Source organism: Gopherus flavomarginatus, chromosome 11 (genome assembly GCF_025201925.1).
Source record: "Gopherus flavomarginatus isolate rGopFla2 chromosome 11, rGopFla2.mat.asm, whole genome shotgun sequence".
NCBI classification, from domain to species: domain Eukaryota; kingdom Metazoa; phylum Chordata; order Testudines; family Testudinidae; genus Gopherus; species Gopherus flavomarginatus.
In genome coordinates, this window is record NC_066627.1 from 17,851,466 (window position 1) to 17,875,128 (window position 23,663).

General features: G+C 46.1%; 1 protein-coding gene across 1 annotated transcript; it reads right to left on the reverse strand.

The window, feature by feature from the left end:
- Window positions 1–7,369: 7,369 nt before the first annotated feature.
- On the reverse strand, window positions 7,370–8,314 carry LOC127031199 (olfactory receptor 5F1-like). The gene has a single exon (XM_050917966.1). The coding sequence runs from the start codon at window positions 8,312–8,314 to the stop codon at window positions 7,370–7,372; it is 945 nt and encodes a 314-aa protein (XP_050773923.1).
- Between the last annotated feature and the right edge of the window lie 15,349 nt (window positions 8,315–23,663).

The window sequence follows — 23,663 nt, forward strand, 5'->3', positions numbered from 1 at the left end:
TAGAGGGGCACGCCCCCAGTTTGGGGATCACTAGTCTAGTCACATCTGAGAAAGGATAGACCCATTATTTGACTTAAAAATAATATCATTTAGTCATAAAGACAGATTTGTATTTGACTGTGAGAGTCAGTGAGGCAAATTCTGCTGAAGAAGAGGAGAAAGATTTGGGCAACCCATCCGGAATAAGAACTCAACCTGCGGGAGCTGGCCATGGATTTGGGAATGATGATAGAGGGACCATAGCTCTAGAATCTTCCATGGGCAAGAAAATCAGAGGGTGAGGTTATGCAATGAGATGCCCCAACACAGGAACAAACATACAACCAGGCATCAAAAGCTGGACATGCACAAGTCCATTGGTCCAGATCTAATGCATTTGAGGGTCTGAGGGAGCTGGCTGATGTGATCGCAGAGCCATTGGCCATTCTCTTTGAAAACTCATGGAGAGGTCTCAGACAATTGGAAAAAAGCAAATATAGTGCCCATCTTTAAAAAAGGAAAGAAGGAGAACCCTGGGAACTACAAACACATCAACCTCACCTCAGTACTGGGAGAAATCATGGAGCAGGTCCTCAAGGAAAGATTTTCAAGCACTTGCAGGAAAGGAAGGTGATCAGGAGTAGTCAACATGGATTCACCAAGGGCAAGTCATGCCTGACCAATCTGACTGCTGGCTCGGTGGATATGGGGAAAACAGTGGACATGCTTTATCTTGACTTTAGCAAAGCTTTTGATATGGTCTTTCACAGTATTCTTGCCAGCAAGTTAAAAAAGTATGGATTGGATGAATGGACTATAAGGTGGATAGAAAGCTGGTAGATTGTCGGGCTCAATGGGTACTGATCAATGGCTCCATGTCCAGCTGGCAGCCAGTATCAGGTGGAGTGCCCAAGGGGTCGGTCCTGGGGTCAGTTTTGTTCAACATCTTTATTAATGAACTGGATGATGGGAGGAATTGCACCCTCAGCAAGTTTGCAGATGACACTAAGCTGGCGGGAAAGGTAGATATGCTGGAGGGTAGAGATAGGTCCAGAGTGGCCTAGACAAATTGGAGGATTGGGCCAAAAGAAATCTGATGAAATTTAACAAGGACAAGTGCAGAGTCCTGCACTTAGGATGGAAGAATCTCATGCACTGCTACAGGCTGGGGACCGACTGGCTAAGCTGCAGTTCTGCAGAAAAGGACCTGGGGATTACAGTGGACTAGAAGCTGGATGAGAGTCAACAGTGTGCCCTTGTTGTCAAGAAGGCTAATGGCATAGTGGGCTGTATTTGTTGGATCATTGCCAGCAGATCGAGGGATGAGATCATTCCCCTCTATTCAGCACTGATGAGGCCACATCTGGAGTATTGCGTCCAGTTTTGGGCACCTACAGAAAGGATGTGGACAAATTGGAGAGAGTCCATCAGAGGGCAATGAAAATTATTAGGGGGCTGGGGTATGTGACTTATGAGGAGAGGCTGAGGGAACTGGGCTTATTAAGTCTGCAGAAGAGAAGAGTGGGGGATTTGATAGCAGTCTTCAACTATCTAAAGGAAGGGTATCTGAAAGAAGATGGATCTCGGCTGTTCTCAGTGGTGGCAGATGTCAGAACAAGGAGCAATGATCTCAAGTTGTAGTGGGGGAGGTCTGGTTGGATATTAGGAAACTATTTCACCAGAAGAGTGGTGAAGCACTGGAATGAGTTACCTATGGAGGTGGTGGAATCTCCATCCTTAGAGTTTTTTAAGGCCTGGCTTGACAAAGCCCTGGCTGGAATGATTTAGTTGGGGATTGGTACTGCTTTGAGCAGGGAGTTGGACTAGATGACCTCCTGAGGTTTCTTCTAACCCTAAACTTCTATGATTCTGATTCACAGACATTCAGCTCAGGTCAAATGGCAGCTCCATAGCACCCTGCCAATTCACACCAGCTGGGAATCTAACCTGTTGATCCCATGGGAATGATGCTGATTTGAACCAGCTTGGAATCCGGTCTTTCATTTTGATTCAATCTCTCTGTTGTATTGGCAACCAATGTGAATTAACCATGTAAAAATGGGGCCTGCAGCATTGCACTAGGGCCATTCCCTCTGCTACTCAAATACCAACCTTCACCTTTCTCCTTCCCTCCACAGGCATTACACAAGTTACTGAGGAAGAAAAGGTCCAGTTGAACCCCCATGACCGATTTCCTTCTCCTGGGATTCTCTGACATTCAGGAGCTTCAGATTTTGAACTTTGTTTACCTGGCAGCCCTGGTGGGGAATCTTCTTATCATCACAGTTGTAGCCCACAAACACCATCTTCACTCTCTGATGTGCTTTTTCCTGGTCAGCTTGTCCTTCATAGACCTTTGCCACATGTCTGTCATAGTCCTCAAATCCACCGCCAATTTACTAACCAGCAGCAGATCAATGTATTATTCTGGATGCATTGCCCAAGACTTTCTCGTTGTTTTCTTTGCTATATTTGAGCTTGCCTTACTCTCTGTCATGGCATATCTGCGATACGTCGCCATCTGAAAACCACTGAAGTATGAGAACATAAGAACTGCCAGATTGGATCAGACCAAAGCTCCATCTGGCCCAGTATCATGCCTTCTGGCAGTGGCCAATGCCAGGTGCCCCTGAGGGAATGAACAGAACAGGTAATCATCAAGTGATCCATCCCCTGTAGCCCATTCCCAGCTTCTTACAAACACAGGCTAGGGACACCATCCCTGCCCATCCTGGCTAATAACCATTGATGGACCTGTCCTCCATAAAGTTAGCTCTTTTCTGAATCCTGTTATAGACTTGGCCTCCACAACATCCTCTGGCAAAGAGTTCCACAGGTTAACTGTGCATTGTGTGAAGAAATACAGCCTTTTGTTTTTTTAAAACTTGCTGCCTATTAATTTCATTTGGTGACCCCTAGTCCTTGTGTTATGAAAAGGAGTAAATAACACTTCCTTATTTACTTTCTGCACACCAGTCATGATTTTATAGACCTCTATCATATCCCCCCTTAATCATCTCTTTTCCACACTGAAAAGTTCCAGTCTTATTGATCACTCCTCATACAGAAGCTGTTCCATACCCCTAATAATTTTTGTTGCCCTTTTCTGTATTTTTCCAGTTCCAATATATCATATTTTGCAATGGGACGACCAGATCTGCATGCCGGATTCCAGGTGTGGGTGTACCATGGATTTATATAGAGGCAATAGCATATTTTCTGTCTTATTATCTATATTTTTTTCCTAATGATTCCCAACGTCTTGTTAGCATTTTTGATGGCCACTGCACATTGAGTGGACGTGTTCAGAGAACAATGACTCCCAGATCTCTTTCTTGAGTGATAACAGCTTATTTAGACCCCATCATTCTATATGTCTAGTTGTATGTTTTTCAATGTGCATTACTTCATATTTATCAACATTGAATTTCATCTGCCATTTTGTTGCTCACTCACCGAGTTTTGTGAAATCCTTTTGTAGGTCTTCACAGTCTGCCCGGAACTTAAATATCTTGAGTAGTTTTGTATCATCTGCAAATTTTGACACCTCACTGTTTACCTCTTTCCCCAGGTCGTGTATGACTATGTTGAATAGGACTGGTTCTGGTACAGACTCCCAGTGGACAGCACTATTTACCTCTCTCCATTCTGAAAACTGACCATTTTTCCCTACCCTTTGTTACCTATTTTTTAACCAGTTACTGCTGCTCTCTATACCTCAATGTCCCCATTTATATAATGGAGATTCAGTCCTTTAGGAGTCAATGGGGCCAGACCCCCAGCTGGTGGGAGTGGGCAGAGCTCAGGTGAGATCAGCGTGTCAGTGTGTATGGGACAGATCCAGAGGTGAAAAATCCAATGGATGCTGCAGCCAGGTCCCAACAGGTCCCAACAGCAGAGTCCATCCCTTGGTGCATAAATTGCCACAGTGGGGGCTCCCACAATGAAGCTCCTCCAGGCCTGGCCTCCATGTCTCTGCTTGGCTCGCAGTGTTATACATTGAGGCACTCATTAACGGGGGCTGCCATGATGTGCTCCCCTCTCTCCATCTTGTATGTGCTACAGAGATCCAGCAAGTATGGGTCAGAGTCAGAGACACAACATTGGACTAGAGTCCCTTGAGGAGAAAGACTCCAGATTCTATTCCTTGCCCCCGTGAGTTAGCTAATATTCCAACATTGGGTCAAAATCATAGCCAGTCCCACCTAGCCTGTTCCCCATCCCTCTATTTAATTGGAGCCCATTATTAAATATTGCTTCCCTAGGTAAGTATTTACAGACTGGGATCAAGTCACCCCTGTCCCTTCTCTTTCTTAAGATAAATTTATTGAGCTCCTGGAGTCTATCACTCTAAGGCATATTTTCTAATCCTGTAATCATTCTCATGGCTCTTCTCTGCACCTACTCCAGATACAAGGGCTGGAGAAAATGCCTCCAGGGAGAGACTTAATGAGCGCCAGATGTTTAATGGATCAAACAGAAGATTGAGAGGTGACTTGAATGCAGGGTAAAAGCCCTTCCTGGGGTGAAAACTTCAGCACAATAAAGGGATCTGGAATGGAGCAGAGACTGGAAGAACAAGAACAAGAAGGCTGGAAGTTGAAGCCAGACAGTCAAGTGAGAAATTAGGCATCACTGTATAATACTGAGGGTGATTAACCACAGGAATCAATTCCCAAGGGAAATCTCCATCACTTGGTGCCTGCTGGAGGCACTTTTGGAAGGTGTTTTAATCAAACACAAGTTATGTGGCTCAATATAGGGGGAACAGGGGCCATTTAATGGCTAGTGCTACACAGGTCAGATAGGAGACTCTATAGGTCATCTCTGGCCATAAAACCTATGAAGCTCCAGGTCTGTTTACACAGGTCCTGGAACATAGCTGTATGACTCCTAATCTGGATTTAATGTTTGACTCCTGTTTGGTTTTGCCTTTTCTATCCCATCTGAAAGAGCTGTCAGGATGTCAGGTCTTGGGATCTGACATGAACTTGAAACTACAAAGTGTAAATGGGATGAGAAGAAAGGGCAGGTGGCACAGGAGTCAGTCTGCATGTGCTGATTGCTCTGGCTTGGCTGCCTCAAGAATAGACCAGAAGATTCATTGGAGTTTTATTAATCCAACAAGAATATGAAGATAGAACATCAACCATGGGAAGAAAAATGAATCTGGAATTGGTGAGACAAGACTAACTGTCGTCCCTGACCACCAGGTTTCCCATCAAGAGGACAATTGGAATGTGGGACAGCACACACCCATTTGGCCAAGCATAGCTGGTGACACAAAGTTGGAATAAAATGGAGAATGATTGCGGTTTGTTACATCTTGGTGTGTCAACAGAGCACAAGGAAGCTAGGAACACTGTTGACCTGGGGACCTAATGCTGGCCCATTGTATCCAATGAAGTGGTACCAATTCACAGTAGCTGGGGATCTGGCCCACTGACTCCAGTGTAGCTACTGCTGATTCACACAAGCTACTGATTGGTCCATTGACCTCAATGGAGCTACAACAAATCCCCACCTACTGGTTCTAGACATCTGACCCCATTGGGGCTATGACTGATTCACACCAGCTGGGGTCTGGCCCATTGATTCCAATGGGGCTATGGCTTATTTCCACCAGCTGCGGTCTGGCCCATAGATTATAAGGCCAGGAGGGAGCATCTGGCACTTGCTGCCTGACCTCCAGCACATCCTAGGCCAGAGAACCTTCCCCTTGGCTCCTGCACTGAGCCCAGCTCCACATGCTGAAACAATAACATTCATTTCCGGGGTCTGATGTTAAGGAAGGACCAGAGACAAAGAGATGGAACAAGGAGAAGAAGTACTGGATCCAAGCATAAGGTGTAAAACACCCCAGCTAAGTGAATTGATGCTGCAGTCACAGCCAGGATTCTCCCCATGGAATATTGCTATCACCACAGAGATCACATCACACACCTAACGGGTCACTGATGTACAATGGCACCTCACCCAATGGCACCCCACCCACCCCTCCAAAGTTACAGTCACAGGAACCTTTCAATAGGTCCACCCGAGAGTCATTACAGGCATTGGACGGGACAGACAATCAGCTGTTTGGGGCAGAAACCTTCTTTTAATTCTGTCTGTGCAGCTCCCAGCACAATGGGGTTCCGGGTCCATTACTCTGGTCACTGGGGCTACAAATTAACGATGAGAGAATAATCTATTCTCAATTATCAGCAACTCATAATTATTGGTCATTAAGTCCTTTCTGGATGGACTAGCTATAGAGATAGCAAAAATTATTTCACCCAACCATTTTACCAAGGAGCAAAAGGAGTGTTTGACCAAATCAGGAATGTTTTCAGGAAAATATCATTTTTGTGGACAATTCCCAGTTTTCCATTGAAAACGCAGAAACTGAACATTTTTCAATTTTTGGAAAAAATGCCTGTTTAAACAACTCTGTTTTCAAAAACAATATTTATTTTTGCATAAATGTTTTTAAAGCAATCATTTTTACCAAAAACTGAACATTTTAACCAAACTCTGAAACATTTGACACAGAGCAGTTTTTGAAACTGAACATTTTTAACAAACAGTAGACACTTTTGCCAAAAACTGAAAAATTTCACCCAAAATGCTTTCTGAAACTGATGATTTTGATCAAATCCTGGATGTTTTTATTAATAACTTAATATTATTACAAATAACTATTTTTGAACAAATATTTTTGGGTTTTATTTTTGTTGTAAAAAGATTTTTGTGGAAATTTTTTTTTCTACAAAACAAAGCTTTTATTTATTTCATGTGAAAATAACTGGCATTTTTCAACCTGTTCTGAGATTTCTGCAATTAACAAAACAGCTTCATAACAAGAGATGACATACATAGATTATGGATATATCACTGTGGGGTTCTTGGGAAGCCTCTTAGATTGATGTTGCACAGGTCCAAATTTCAAGCAAGCGAAGCAGGAGTGTTTGTCATAACTCTGTTACCCATTCTTTCTCCTAATGAGAAAATGACTCAGAAACTGTTGACTATTTGTCTAAAAACTGAAAATGGACTTCTTTTCATTTTTTAACATTTTTCAGCAAAGAAAAAAACAAACTTTTATGCCCCAAACTCAAAAATGTTACACACAATATTGCTGAAAACTGAAAAATATTCAGACAAACTTAGAAAAAAAAGTTTCTGATTTGGCAATTAAAAAAACAATCCCTTACACACACACACACACACACACACACACACACACACACACACACACACACACACACACACGAGTTTTCCTTTCAACTGGGTGTGGAACCCAGGAGTCCTGACTCCCACCCCCTAGCTCTCCCAGCTAGACTCCCAGAATCAGAGACAGAAGCCAGGATTCCTGTCTCCCAAGCCAGTGTACCTGCCCTTCACCTACCTAGCTCCTAGCCAGGGCATTTTGGAGCGCCCCTTTCACATCCTTATTCCTCAGGCTATAGATGATGGGGTTGAGCATGGGGGTGATGATGCCATAGAACACGGGCAGTGCCCGGTCCTGTTCCTGTGAGTAGGTGGAGTTGGGGCGGATGTAGGTGAAGATAATGGTGCCAAAGTAGAGACTAACCACAGTCAGGTGGGAGGCGCAGGTGGAGAAGGCCTTGAGACGCCCTTCCTTCGTGTGGATCCTGAGAATGGCCATCACAATGTACACATAGGACACCAGGGTCCCCAGGAAGGAGCCCAGGATCACGGCACCCCCCAAGGAGAAAGTGACAGCCTGGTTGGCCCGGGTGTCAGAGCAGGAGAGCTGGAAGAGCGGGGGGATGTCACAGAAGAAGTGGCGGAGGACGTTGCCCCGGCAGAAGGACAGGGTGGACATCAGAGATGAGTGCACGGCTGAGTTGGTCAAGCCCATGACCCAGGCAGCTGCGGCCAGCAAGGCACACACCTGCCGGCTCATGAATGCCCCATAGTGTAGCGGGTGACAGATGGCGACGTAGCGGTCATAGGCCATGACCCCCAGTAGCAGGCACTCGATCCCCCCAAAGGAGATGAAGAAAAACATCTGGGAGAGGCAACCAGCCCACGAGATGGACTTGTCCCCCGACAGGTAATTGGCCAGCATCTTGGGCACGGTGGAGCTGGTGTAGCCAATGTCCACCACGGAGAGGTTTCCCAGGAAGAAGTACATGGGCGTGTGGAGCCGGGAGTCCAGGCTGACCAGCAGTAAGATGAGCACATTGCCCATCAGGGCCACCAGGTAGATGGCTGTGAAGACCCCAAAGAGGACAAGCTGCTCCACCGGGTTGCTGGAGAGACCGAGGAGAATGAATTCGGTCACTGAGGTCTCATTCTCCCTCCCCATTGGCTCCAGGGGATCCATTCCCTACAAGCAGAGAAAGGTCAGTGGTATGAGAGTTGGGTTGAGACATTTATCCTCCTTATAAGCTGAACTGTAAAGAGTGAGGGAAAGTCCCTGCACCGTCACAGCAACCTACACTAACAGCGGTGGATGGGAAAGGTATGAAAAGGAGATGGAGACTGAATCAGCTCCAGCAAAAGGCCTCCTAGTGTCCCTCAAGGCCTGTGACAAGCTCAAGTCTGGGAAACAAGAGAGATGTGGGGCTGGAAATCAGTGAACCAAAACTGAGTGTTGGAAACTAGCCTAACTGGGGGACAAATCAATGGGGCAGCGGCCGTTCCGCCCACTACTCCCTTTGGGGGCTTTCACAACAGAGACGCTAGTGGGAAATGAGGAAGTGCAGACGGGGGCTAATGGAGTCAAATTCTCTATCAGAGCTGCTCCCCACCATCCCTGGGACCCCGAGTCTTCATCATCCTGATCCTGAGACATGTCCTGGCCAGCCCAGGCCAGAGAGAGGGACCCAGATGACATCATCACCCCTTGCCTGCTCCAGAGAACCCCAAACACCACCCAGGATGAAACGGGATGGACTTTAACAGCAGTAGCTCTGACAACAGCAGCTCCATCCCATCCCAGCTCACTTCTCTCCCCCTGAGGTTTGTTATCACCAGCTCAGATACCATCTCAGAGACTGGCAGAAGGAGCGGGGGGGGGGGGGGGTCCTTCCCAGATTGTCCCAGCTCCAGGGAAAGGGAATTAGAAGTGTTGTTCAAAAGACTGCTGGATTTAATGCTTCAGCATTCAAAGGTCTGGGTTTTTCCAGCTCCTTTCCTGTGGCATTAATAGAAGGTTAAGGGCTGTTTCACGGCGTTTGCCGTGGCACTGAGCCAGGGGAGGTCTCTGGCTCCCTTTCCCTGCCCCTGGCTAGTGCTGGACAGTGACTGGGCTCTGTTAGCACCTTGACCCAGTTACTCCACCTACATTCACACAACAAGAGTCACCAGCCAGGGAGCTGGCAGGGCCCTTAGGAGACTGCCACACAGTGACTCAGGGCCAGAGCTGCAGGGAAGTTTAAAGGCCAGATTGCAAAGGCATTAGGGCTTCTAAGGGGATTTTCAAACCACTGAGATTCCGCACCCTTGAAAACAGAGGGTGTTAGGCACCTAGATGTGCAAAAACTCTCACCAGGCACCAAAACACTGTAATAAAGGCAGCCTCTTGTGCTCAGTTGGAACTGGTTAAAAAAAAATTGGCAAAGCTTTTTCTGTGAACATAAATGTCATTTTGTCCAAACCAAACTGTTTCCTGGCATTGGAACGGTTCCAGCAAAAACTGTCACTGAGAAGGATTTTCGGCTCCAGGGCGGGAGTTTTGGGTGACAAGGAGATGCCAGAACAGGCAGGGAGTTGGGGCACTTTCCTGAGGTAGAGGAGAACCAGCTACAAGTCTCTGCTCTGTCTAGGGATGGAACCTGGGGGTCTTGATTCCCAGTCCCCCAACTTTAATCTATGAGATCCCATTGCCTTCCTGGACCCAGAGATAGAACCCAAGGGTCCTGGCTCCCCATCCCTCCTTCTCTATCACTAAACTCCACTCCTGTCCCAGACCCAGAGCTAGATCCACACCCCACTGGACCCCACTCCTCTCTGAACACTAGCTATGTTATAACCGGGCACAGCAGAGAAGCCAGTTCTTCATGGTCCCAGTGTTGTTTCCCTTTGTTTTGCCATTTGTTCGTTCCCCATAAATATCTCGTCAGTACCTGGGTCTTTCACCTCTCGTTGCCCTGGCTATGGCTCCAATATTGAGCTGCTGCTCAGCCGGCAACCCCAGATTGGAAAAAAATCAACAAAAGCTTTTTGGTTTGCAGTCTCCATCTTTGTTTGAGGTATGCAGAGAAGCTCTGGGACAGGAAGGGGGATCTGTTGGTTAGGGGGTGGTTGTGGAAGCCAGAACTCCTGGGTTCTATCCCCAATACTGGGAGGGGAGTGGGATGGGGTCTAGTGAGTTAATACGGGGGGGAGGGGATTGGAGCCTGGACTCCTTGGTTCTCTCTCCGCTCTGGGAGGGGAGGTGTGACAAGGACCAGTTGCTCCCTCACTTCTCCTCAAGGATTCAGTGGTACTGGAATAGCTTTACCGGGATGGAGCCTGAGGCTGGAATAACACCGGCCATGAGCCCTGGGCTGCCCCCACCCACATCTCTGCTGGTGCCCCTCAGTCCTGACTGGCAGCCCCAGCTGCTTCGGCCTGGTAGCTGGTGTGACATTGGCTCCAGGGACACATTGTGTAACCAGCTGTGACAGGAGCCCGCTGGGTAGCTGCAGTGTCTGGACCCCGGGTCTGTTCTGGTGCAGCAGAGAGCTGGGGGTTACCGGACTAGCCGGGGTGAGTGGGCTGGATGACCCATGGGTCTGATGTGAGGGGAGAGGAGGCCTGATTGACCTTGAGGTGTGATGGGGGTGGGCAGGGAATACCGGGTTAGAGGGTCCAATGAGCCAGCCTGGTACGTGCCTTCCTACAGCAGGAAATCACTCTGAGCTACGAGCTTGCAATCCTCAGCCCATCTGCTGCAGGAATGGCCTTCTTGTCACCTGGCACCTGCCTCACTGTCTCCCTCCAGAGCTCATCTGCCATCCTGTCCTGATGAGAGCTTTGGGCAGCAAGCGCCTCCCTGCCCCTCTCCCACCAACAGCTCGGCCCTCGCTCTGTGCCCAGTGAAAGGCACAGCCCAGCTGGGGTGTGCTGGGATTGGCAGATAATGCAGAGCCTTCTCCTGGGGAATCATCCTTTGTGCCTTACAGATGTCACTGCAGGCCATCCCCAGAGTGGACCAATTTATCTCATACAACCGGCATCCCTGGCCATGGAGGAGAGACACAGGATCCACGCCTGTCTGAAACCAAATCAGAGCCAAGTCAGAGAGAACCGCAGTGTTTCACTCTCAGGTCCCCTGTTTACAGGCATTCTGTTTCAGGAACCTCTGGGCCAAGTGACTCCAAATTTGCCCCACTTGCCGTAGCTCAGACACAAAGGAAACGTGGCAATTTTCAAGGCAATGTGATTCAGAGTGTGGATTTTAGAGCACTGAGATAAATCAGCTGTTAAGCAGTGAGCTCATATCAGCCCCTAGCTAATTCACACAGGCAGATCCTCAGCTGGAGGGAACTGAGATTTCAGAAGTTGATGTTTAGCCACGTTCCATGCTGCAGAGGGTCACAAGGCAGCACTGGGCTGAGCTCTGCCTCAGCCCCACTCTAGGGCCATTCACAAGTCCTAAGGTCAAACTGTTGGGAATCAGGGTCATTTCACTCAAACCAGGGGGAATTGGGTGGCTAAAGCCACTCAGCAGCTCTGAAAAACCTCATCCGGGCTGTTTAAGGCCTGCCCAGTGAAAAGAAATGTTCTTTCCTAGAAACCGATTTATTTTTAAGGAAGTGTATTTTTGTTGAAATATGGGCATTCATCAAAAATGAAAAAAATCATTAAAAAGATTATTTGGCATTTTTTTAAAGTTTTCTGAAAATGTTTCAAAACACAAGAGTATTAAGAAAATTCAGACAATTAAAAACTATTTGAAAATAAGAGCATCAAAGGTAAAAATTTGGAGAAAGTAAGAAAACAAAATCTTTTTCACCTATTTGTTTCCCATTGAAAACAATTGGGAAAACATTAGAAAGTGAAATACAATTGTTTTATGTTTCCTTCACTTTTTCTCACTTTTTGAAAGTGCAAAAATGTCAAATAAAATGAGAGTGAATGCTACTGTCAGAACTTTTTACACATTTTTTTCTTTTTTTTTAACTTGACGGAAAAAAGTTGAAAAGAATTTTTTCAAATCTAGTAATGTCTTTCTGAAGGAAACAAGACAATATCTGTTTGGTTTTTTTTAAATGAAGAAAATGGCATTTTGAATTTTGAGGGGGAGGCTGTGGGGGACAGGGAGTGAAAATTTTCCAAATTTGTTCATTTCCTTGCAAAATGTTGCATGGAGAAATTGTTTCTGAGCAGCCCTGCTCTAGCTAGACTGAACAACTTCTCTTGCTATCTCTCAGCACCATGCAGATTCTGCACTGGTGTGACAATGTCTGTTAGGGGTGTGATTTCACTGTGCTTAGTCAGCATGCTTGGTTTTGGGGCCTGCTGCTCTTCCCTGATGGAGTTGGGGATCAGTGAATTCAGTGACTCATATGCAACCTACTTACCCCAGTCTGGTTGATTTTAACAGTAGGAATAAAGCATTTTGAGAAAGGTGTTTAAAACCACAGTCTGTCTCAGCCAAATCCCTCCCATGCCTTGATGGGCACCTAGGCAGGCCTGGCTTATTCAGATACCCCCAGCAGGTGCCCATGTGTCAGTCTGGGTCCTCCAAACCAGTTTTTTGGTAGGGGGTCCCTTTGGAAAGCCCTCCAGTCCTTCGGTTCTGCTGCCTTCTAGAGTTTGCCCAGGACTGTCCCTCACTCTTCCTGCTTGTTTGTCCATCCATCACAGCAGAGTTATAGGGTAAACACCTGACAAGCAGGGCCCCATGATGCACCCAGCCCCACATCTGCTCTGTGTGCATCCCACAAACTCAGACTTGGGGTACCTGTCCCAGTATGGAGGTTCCTTATGCTGGTGGAGCTCATTCCTCTTCGCAAAGGGAGATAGCTACACTGGCTGGGACAGTTCTCGGGGTGCCCAAGGCTGTGAGTCCCCTGGTAATTCCCCCTGCCTCCCATGAGAGGGAGACCTGCCAGCTCCCCAAGGCCACCCAAACAACCTCCTCCGGGCTCTGCCAACCCTCACTCCGACTGGCAGGTTATCAATAGGTGCACCCCACTACCTGAGCCCCACTGGAGTGTTCCCCTGCAGCATCCAGCCCCTTTTCCAGGGGACACTCACAGAAACATCAGAGCCACTGTCTCCAGGAAGCCATGCCCTACCCGGCTTGTCTAATTCAGCTCAGCTCTTCGGACAATCCCGCAGCTCTGACAGCTAGTTATGGGGGAAACATCCCCACAATAACGTGTGAGGTGAAGGTGGAGAAGGCCTTCTGGGACCGTTGGGAGAGGGGATCCTGAGCACTGTAGTGATGATGAAGGTGTAGGACACCACCATCACTAGGAGTGATCCCAGCAGAAGCAAGGTTGACACTGTCATAAACAGATAGCTAAGGGTTAATGTTCTTTTACCTGGAAAGGAGTAACCTGAAACACCTGACCAGAGGACCAATCAGGAAACAAGACTTTTTCAAATCTGGGTGGAGGGAAGTTTGTGTCTGAGTTCTTTGTTCTAGTTTTCTGCCTGTACTCTCTCGGCTATGAGAGGATTTTTTTCTGCCTCCTGCTTTTCTAATCTTCTGTTTCCCAGTTGTAAGTACAAAAGATAAAATAGTGATTTATAGGGTTTTTATTTTGTATTTACATGTGTGTACTTGCTGGAATGTGTTAAATTGTATTCTTTGAATAAGGCTGTTTATTCATATTTCTTTTAAGCAATTGACCATGTAGTTTTCACCTTAATACAGAGAGACCATTTTTATGTATTTTTCTTTCTTTTTATATAAAGCTTTCTTTTTAAGACCTGTTGGAGTTTTCTTTAGTGGGGGACTCCAGGGAATTGAGTCTGTAGCTCACCAGGGAATTGGTGGGAGGAAGAAGTCAGGGGGAAATCTGTGTGTGTTAGATTTACTAGCCTGACTTTGCATTCCCTCTGGGTGAAGAGGGAAGTACTTCTGTTTCCAGGACTGGAAATAGGGAGGGTGGAATTCCTCTGTTTAGATTCACGGAGCTTGCTTCTGTGTATCTCTCCAGGAACCCAGGGAGGGAACACCTGGAGGGGGGAAGGGAAATGGTTTATTCCCCTTTGTTGTGAGACTCAAGGAATTTGGGTCTTGGGGTCCCCAGGGAAGGTTTTTTGGGGGGACCAGAGTGCCCCAAAACACTCTAATTTTTTGGGTGGTGGCAGCTTTACCAGGTCCAAGCTGGTAACTAAGCTTGGAGGTTTTCATGCTAACACCCATATTTTGGATGCTAAGGTCCAAATCTGTGAATTATGTTATGACAGACACAGAGAATTTCACCACCTTGACGGTCCATGTGTCAGAGCAGGAGAGCTTGAGCAGCAGCGTCATGTCCCAGAAGAAGCGTTTGATGACACTGGGGCAACAATAAGGCAGTCAAGTCACCAAGATGGTAGGAGGAAGCAAGGCCAGGAACCCCCATATCCATGAGGCAGCCACTAGCCATAAGCAGGCATGAGTGCTGATGAGGGTGTCGTATTGCAGTGGGTAGCAGATGGCCAAGTAGCACTGTCATGGTATAATTCCCCACCCTGAACCTTAGTGTCCAAAAGATGGGGTACCAGCATGAATTCCTCTAAGCTCAATCACCAGCGTAGAACCAGTAGCGCTGCCACCAACCAGGAATTCCAGTGCCTGGTACACTCTGGTCCCCCCAAAACCTGGCCCGGGGAACCCCAAGACTCAGACCCTCTGGATCTTTCCTGGTTGTAGAGACACCGTCAGGCCACTCAGCATCATCTCCTCCCTGGGCTGTGAACTGACAAACCTGTAAGTCTCTGTAATAAAAGGGCTTGAGAGAATTAACTTGGTACACTCAGGGCTTTAGGGAGGAATTGGGAAATGCTATGAGGTAGTTAACAGCTCGTAGGCGCTCTTGGACCGTGAATGGCCCTTCCCATGATGCTTCCATTTTATGGGCCTGTTGTGCCTTTAAGACCATAACCTGGTCTCCTACCTTGAAGAAACGCTCTCTGGTATGTCTATCATACCAGGCCTTTTGCTCTTCCTGAGCATCCTTTAGGTTCTCTTTAGCAAGGGCTAAAGAGTGTCGGAGGGTGCTTTGTAGGTTGCTTACAAAGTCCAGAATATTAGTCCCTGGAGAAGGCGTAAAACCCTCCCATTGCTGCTTCACCAACTGCAATGGCCCCTTAACCTCGTGGCCATACACAAGCTCAAACGGTGAGAACCCTAAACTGGGATGTGGTACAGTCCTGTGAGCAAAGAGCAACTGCTGCAACACTAGATCCCAGTCATTGGAATGTTCATTCACGAATTTACGTATCATGGCCCCCAAAGTTCCATTAAACCTTTCCACAAGGCCATTGGTTTGATGGTGGTGCGGGGTGGCAACTAAGTGATTCACCCCAGGAGTTTCCCACAGTTCTTTCATGGTCCCTGCCAGGAAATTAGTTCCTGAATCCGTAAGGATATCGGAGGGCCAACCTACCCTGGCAAAAATGTCTGTTAGGACCTTGGACACAGTTTTAGCCCTAGTGTTGCCTAGAGCTACTGCTTCTGGCCATCGGGTAGCAAAGTCTACGAAAGTCAATATATACTGCTTTCCTCTGGGTGTCTTTTTTTGAGAAAGGACCCAGAATATCCACAGCTACTTGCTGAAATGGGACCTCTATTATGGGGAGTGGCTGGAGAGGGGCCTTGGCCTGGTCTTGGGGCTTTCCCACTTTTTGGCACACCTCACAAGACCAGATATACTTGGCAACATCCTTGCCCATCCCCTCCCAGTGGAAGGACTTCCCCAACCTGTCTTTGGTTCTGTTCACCCCAGCATGGCCACTGAGATGATCATGGGCTAAGCTTAAGAGCTTCCCCTGGTATTTAGTTGGAACCACCAACTGTTTTTGTGGATGCCAGTCTTCCCGGTGTCCACCAGAAAGAGTCTCCTTATATAAAAGTCCTTGTTCTATAACAAACCGAGATTTGTTAGAAGAACCGAGAGGCGGTGAGGTGCTCCGTGCCGCTGCCCAAGCTTTCTGAAGGCTGTCATCTGCTTCCTGCTCAGTCTGGAACTGTTTCCTGGAGGTTGGAGACACCAGTTCCTCCTCAGACTGTGGACTTCGGCTTGGTTCTTCAGGAACCGATGTAGGTGATGGGGTTGTTTTCGTTGCTGGTGAACCGCTCTCCGCTAGTGCACCAGGTGGTATTTCAGGCTCTGGCTGAGCCTCTTGGGTCTGGCTGTTTGCTGCTTGTGCCAGTTCAGGCTCGTTGGCTCCCTCTGGCGTTGGGGTTGAAGATGCATTTGCAAGCGCTGGCGTCAGTGCTGGCAATGTTTCTGGTGCTGGTTGTGTTTCCAGGTCCAGGTCTGGGACTGGAAGTACTGTGGCTGTTGCAGTCGTTGGCAGGGAATCCGGGTCCACTACTTTTGTCTGGGTCTCTGCCAACACAGACAGGGCCTCTGTGAACGGTTCAGGAACAGGGATGGGTCTGGACGCTTGCCTGGCTTGGCTGCGTGTAACCATTCCCACCCTCTTAGCCCACTTTATCTGGTTGGCCAAGTCTTCCCCCAGTAGCATGGGGATGTGATAATTGTCGTAGACTGCAAATGTCCACATTCCTGACCAGCCTTTGTACTGGACAGGCAGATTAGCTGTAGGCAAGTTTACCGCTTGTGACATGAAGGGGAAAATTGTCACTTGAGCCTCTGGGTTGAAGAATTTGGGGTCCACTAAGGATTGGTGGATAGCTGACACTTGTGCCCCCGTGTCTCTCCACTCGATAACCTTCTTTCCGCCCACTCTCAAAATTTCCCTTCGCTCTGAGGGTATTTGAGAGGCATCTGGGCCTGGGGTTCTTTGGAGTGATGGAGATATAATGAACTGCACTCGGTTGGCGTTCTTGGGGCAGTTGGCCTTTATATGTCCCAGTTCATTACACTTGAAGCATCGCCCAGCTGACTGCTCACTGGGCCGAGGTGGGTTACTGGTGATTGGTGAGGTGAGAGAATAGGGCGTCGGCAGCTTTCCTTGGTTTGTAGGTGGGGTCCTGGGTTGCCCTTGGTGATAGGGTTTATTGTCGGTGTGCCCCCTGGGGTAGTCGCTCCCCTTGATAGTAGCTCTTTTCTTTTCTGCCACTTCCATCCATTTGGCTCCAATCTCCTCCGCCTCAGTTACTGTTTTGGGCTTCCCATCTAGGATGTACCTTTCGATTTCTTCAGGAACACCCTCTAAGAACTGCTTCAATTGTATTAGGAGGTGCATGTTGTCCAGTGATTTAACATTGGCTCCTGATATCCAGGCATTATTATTCTTTCCAATGTGGTAGGCGTGTCGGGGGAATGACACATCTGGGTTCCATTTTAGGGTTCTGAACTGCCGACAGGCATGTTCAGGTGTTATCCCCATTCTGTATCTGGCCTTGGTTTGAAAAAGTTTATAATCGTTCATGTTCTCCTTAGGCATTTCAGCCGCCACCTCTGCTAAGGGTCCACTGAGCAGTGGCCTCAGCTCTATCATGTACTGGTCCTCAGAGACGTTGTACCCATGGCAGGTCCTTTCAAAATTTTCTAGGAAGGCCTCAGTGTCATCACCTGCCTTGTAGGTGGGAAATTTCTTGGGATGTGGAACAATAACTGGTGAAGAGTTGCTAGGATCGGCTGCATTCTTCTGCTTAGCCTGTTCTAATTCTAGGGCCTGCTGGTGGGCCTCCCTCAGGAGTTCCAACTCTCTCCTGTGGGCAGCCTCTCTTTCTCTTTCTCTCAGCTCCATCTCTTGTAGTTTTATTTCCATGTCTCGCCTGTGGTCTGCGTCTTTGATTTGTCCCTCTGCCTCCAGTTTTGCCCGTTCCTTGGAACTCATACTTCCGGCTTCCTTGTGCTGGGGTGCCCTCTGCTGTTTACTGCTTGAAATACTGCTTTTCTGTTGTCTTCTTTGGGTTGCTTAGCCACAGAGTCTTTCTTTTAACTCCTTCTACCTAGCTATTCCCGACAGAGTTAGAAAGAAAAAAAACCATTCATTTGCAAATGTGTTTTGTTGGTGTATGGTGACTCACAACTGGAGTCCCTTTGTTTAACAAAAGACCCTTTTTAAACTCTAATGCCTTTGCCTTCAGAGTACTCAGAAGGGAGAGACCAAAAAAACTTGCAGACCTTTGCTTTTAAAAACAATCTCCTCTAGCCTGCTTTACACACAGCTAGCAGGGAAAGAGAAAGAAAAAATCCTACTGGCTTTTGCTTCTAAACCCAAACCTCTCAGTCTGCCTGCAGATAGCTAGCAGGGAGAGAAATAAAAACCTCACTGGCTTTTGGATTCTATCTTACCTATCTATCTATCTATCCCACACGCTGCACACCATGTCATGGTATAATTCCCCACTCTGAACCTTAGCGTCCAAAAGATGGGGTACCAGCATGAATTCCTCTAAGCTCAATCACCAGCCTAGAACCTGTAGCGCTGCCACCAACCAGGAATTCCAGTGCCAGTACAGTCTGGTCCCCCCAAAACCTGGCCCGGGGAACCCCCAGACCCAGACCCTCTGTATCTTAACACAAGGAAAGTAAACCCTTTCCCTCACCGTTGCCTTTCCCAGGCTTCCCCTCCCTGGGTTACCCTGGAAGATCATTGTGATTCAAACTCCTTGAATCTTAAAACAGAGAGGAAAATTTACCTTCCCCCCTCCTTCTCTCTTCCCCTCCCACATTCTCCCTGAGAGAGACAGTAATCCTAACACAGAGAGAATTTAGCCTCTCTCTACCCCTTCCCTCCTTTCTCCCCACCAATTCCCTGGTGAATCCAGACCCAGTCCCCTGGGGTCTCACCAGAATAAAAAAACAATCAGGTTCTTAAACAAGAAAAGTTTTTAATTGAAGAAAGAAAAACAGTAAAAATTATCTTTGTAAATTTACGATGGAATAGGTACAGGGTTTTTTCAGCTATAGACACTGGGAACATCCTCCCAGCCTAAGTATACAAGTACAAATTAAAATCTTTTCAGCAAAAATACAAATTTGAACTCCTTTCAGCCAAATACACATTTGCAAATAAAGAAAACAAACATAAGCCTAACTCGCTTTATCTACCTAGTACTCACTATTTTGAATCTATAAGAACCTGTATCAGGGAGATTGGAGAGAAACCTGGTTGCACGTCTGGTCCCTCTGAGCCCCCAGAGTGAACAACAACCAAAAGTAACAGCACAGAACAAAAACTTCCCTCCCTCGAGATTTGAAAGTATCCTGTCCTCTGATTGGTCCTCGGGCCAGGTGACAGCCAGGCTCACTGTTCTTGTTAACCCTTTCCAGGCAAAAGAGATATGAAGCAGTTTTGTTCTATTAACCCTTACTTATCTGTTTATGACAAGCACTCAAAGGACATGACAGCGAGGAAGAAAAACTCTGTAGAGCCCACGAGGAAGTGGAAGTAGGCCTGGGCAATGCAGCTCGTGAAGGAAATGGTGTTCCTCTCACTTACCATGTTGGCCAACATCTTGGCATGATTGTACTGGTGAGTAGGATGTCTAGGAGGGAAAGGTTGGAATGAAGAGGTACATAGAGGTGTAGAGGCGATAGTCAGCCCAGACCAATGCCATGATGAGGAGGTTGCCCATCAAGGTGACCACATAGGAGCTAAGGAAGTATATGAAGAGGGGGCCTTGTAAGCTGTGGGTGCCAGGGAATCCCAGGAGGATGAATTCGGTCACAGATGTGTTCCGGTTCTTTGTTGTTACCTCTGCAGGAAGTGCTCACCTGGGGGGAGAGAGAGAGAGGGAGAAAGACAACAAAATGAAAGGAGAGAGAGAGAGACAGAGAAAGGGACACAGTGAGGTGCCTCATAATTTTGTTGGTGGTGGTACCCTCAAGTCCCAAACTATAAGAGCCAGATATTGAGTATTGATCAATACAGATGGTCGGGAATTCTGAATGAAACAAATTCATTTGTCCCACAAGAATTTTCAAACTGATTTAAACTGAACATTCTTGTTTCAAATTGACATTTAAAAGCCAAGTGAATATTTTAATTTCATTTTGATTGAAAATGCAGCATACTTTTTTTATTTTCATTTTTTTAAAAAAGACCTTTTAGTCCTTTCTCCCCCAAAAAATTGATTCAAAATGAAAATTAACTCCTGTAGCAAAACCAAAATAGGACATTTTCCCCGTGGAAAATATTGGTTTTGATGAGCGTGTATTTTTCAACAGGAAAACTTTTCCGCACACCCTTTTTTTTCTTTGACCAGATCTAGTGCTAAGTTTGTGCATCTGCCATTGAATTAAATTGGAGTTGTGAGTGTTTAGTACTTATGAATATTGGGTTCTTAGTGGTGGGCAAAAGGGCTCAGAAGACAGAGCAGTTCGCCTCCACCACCACACAAACTACCCTGCAACCAATGATCATCACCCTCATCTTTTCCCTAATCTTCAAAGGCAATCGTTGAACTGAATCACAGAGAAGTGGGATGACTTGCCATGGTCACACAGTGAATCAATGGTCCCACTCCCAACCGCACCTCCTGGGGGGTGGGGCAGACAGGGGTAAGGGGAGGGACACAACATGCTTCCCTTGTGACGAGATCCTCAAGCTCTGAAATAGCAACTTCTTTGTTAAGCTCAAGGGAATTTCAGAGAGCCTTTGATGTTAGCATCAGTCTTAGTGAGTGGGGCTGATATGGTATAAGGGTAAGATTTCTAGGGGAGTATCCTCTTTGGAACCAGGTCCCCTTCCCCATACTGTTGGGAGAAGATTGGTCAGCTGTGAGCTTGGACTTCCCCTACCCACCCGCCATCATTTGGAGGTGAATGGAGACATTGGTTAGCAGAGAGCTTGTCTGGCTGAGTAGGTTGCTCCTTTTCACTCCCAAGGATCCCAGGGTTAGAGATGACCACTAGTGGAGCTTGTAAATTCTGCTGGAGCAGAGTTACGCACCGTTCGGGCTGAGAACAAGGCGTGAAATTTAGCAAACAAGGGAAATTGACAAACATATTTTTTAAAGGTGGAGTTAATGTTCATTTAATATCAGTAATTCACTGGGATTACATCATAACAATTATCAATACTCTTCCCTCTCAGGCGCATTTTGAGGTTCATAAATGGAGACGAAGAACCCCACCACCCTTATGACAGAATTTATCCTCTTGGGCCTCACCCAAAGTCCTAAGATGCAGCTATTCCTCTTCGTCATCTTCTTCATAGTCTACCAGACAACCTGGCTGGGAAACTTCACCATCATCACCACCATGATCACCGACCACCATCATGTACTTCCTGCTGGCCAACCAGGCTTTCTTAGATTTCAGTGAGTTATCAGTAAATACTCCAACATTGCTCTCAGGTCTCCTCACCCTGCATAAAACCATCTCCTTCAATAAGTACATCCTCCAGATTTTCTTCTTCCACTTCATTGGAAGTGCAATGTCATTATACTTTTGAGCATTGCACCTGATTGTTATATGGCCATTTACAAACCACTGTGATACTCAACTATCATGAACCGAGGTGTGCATATTGGGTTAGTGGTGCTGGCATGGCTGGGTGGATTTGCTCACTCTGTGGACCACTCTTTCATTGACACTTTCTGTTGTGATGTCCCACAGGTCATCAAACTGACCCGCCTTGACAGTGATCTGGTCAAACTGCAGATGATTTTCAGTAATGGGGTAGTGATCCTAATACTAGTCATCATTCTGCCTATTTCCTACTCTGTCATCTTAGTCAAGATCAGGACAAATGTCACAGAGTGGAAGTGCAAGGCTCTGTCTACCTGTGGGACCCAGATTATCATGTTGTGTTTACAAGTCATACCCAATTTCTTCATCTACACTCAGCCCTTCAGACAGTTCACCCTGAACAAAGTGATCTGTCATTTATACTGTAATCACCCCAATGCTGAACAAAATGACCTACACACTGAGAAACACCAAGGCGAAGAAGACCATCAGGAAACTGATGAGCAGAATCTTGTTCTCATGGAGGGGAACAGAGACATAATTTGTCTTACAATGTACATTTGTGTTAAAAACTCTGATCTCTGTGATGTATCAGAGAGCAGATGTGTTAGGCTTTAAAATGAGTCTTAGGTCAAAAGAGATCAAAGAGTGCACACTCATGAGAATTTGTTGTCACAAATGTATAATGGACTGACGCCCAGAACCTCCATATTAGTTAAAAAAAGCAGTCGGTGTGAATAAGATGTAGCTCCATGCCGGTAAATGGGATAGATCCCCAGCTGGAGGAAATGGGGGCATTCCCTAACCGGCTTCCATCAGATGGGGCTTTGATACTGAGAATTGATGGCTGAAATTCTTCTAAGAATGATTTCAAGTAATGAGGAATCCATGAAAATCAATATCATCTCCAAGAAAAGATCTGTTCAATAAACTATGTATTATAACTAATGTATTGATTGTGGTGAAGAAATCGCTACAGATAGTTCCAATAGTGGAATACAGACTTTTTTGTGCTTTATGGCTCATTCTTTTCCCCCTTATACATATATACCACTAATCTGCATTTCCCATATGACTTCACAGCAGAGTGGTTGAATACTGCTGAGATCTTATCATCACAAGGAATTGGTTTAAATTTTTGTTACATAATATTTCCATTTCTGCCTCTTAAATTCACAAATTAAACTTAACTCATCTTCGTTAGCTTTTTCTGCTAATTCAAATCTAAAAGTGTAGTTATAAATAGGAAAGGGAAACATTTTTTTCTTGGAATATTTTTAGTGTGTTCTTTTCACTGACAATATGTAAATAACATTTAAAAATAGTTTCTTACATTTTCCAGATTTTTTATTTTCAAGAAAAAAGGTTTCTTTCCTAGCTATATTTTGGTTTTTATTTTTCTATATTTCCTCCTTTTTTGCTAAGAAAGAAAGAAAGAAAGAAAGAAAGAAAGAAAGAAATGGAAATGTAGATAAAAGAAAATTACGAAATTTTACAATAAGAGGAAAACACAGTTCTTTTTCAAAAAATTCAAAATAAAAATATTTTTGTAACTTTTCAAAAAATATTGTGATATTTTCCTTTCACAACAAGTTATATATTTTCAATGTACTAAAGAGACTGCTCCTCAGTGAAAAATATTTAGTTAAAAATGGACACTGCTTTCTGGAAAGACCTCTCCTCTATGTGTATCAAAATTGGATTTTCAGGTCCAAAAATGAGTTATATCTATTTATACTCCTGTATGACCTCCTAACCAACCCAGCCCTAAGAGAAGAGCTACAAGTTATTTCTGGCAGTAACATATGTAGCACACATCCCTCTCTGAGGCACATTCTATCACAAGTGTAGGCAGGGAGAGTTCATCCTGCTGGCTTCTATGAATTCCATTTGTAGGTACCTACCTCTCCCCATCGGATAGGGAACTTACGCATCAAATTCAGTCTTGGTGAATCAGAGAGATTTTTAAGTGTCTAAAAGCCAAAGTCCCGTTGGCAATTGAGCCTGAAGATCCATAACTGTTTAAAATCAGCTTACTTCACACAAAGGCACAGAGGCGGGAATATTCAAATGATCCATGTGTGCGTGTGTGGGGACGGTGCTCAAACATCAAACTCCCAACAAAGTTCTATGGGAACTGGGCACCTAGCTTCCTCTCTCTTGAAAATCCCAGACTGGGGGGTGGGG

Bases quoted from the DNA above. Each gene is read 5' to 3' on its own strand.
- LOC127031199 (XM_050917966.1), bottom strand. From the start codon at position 8,314: ATGGATCCCCTGGAGCCAATGGGGAGGGAGAATGAGACCTCAGTGACC.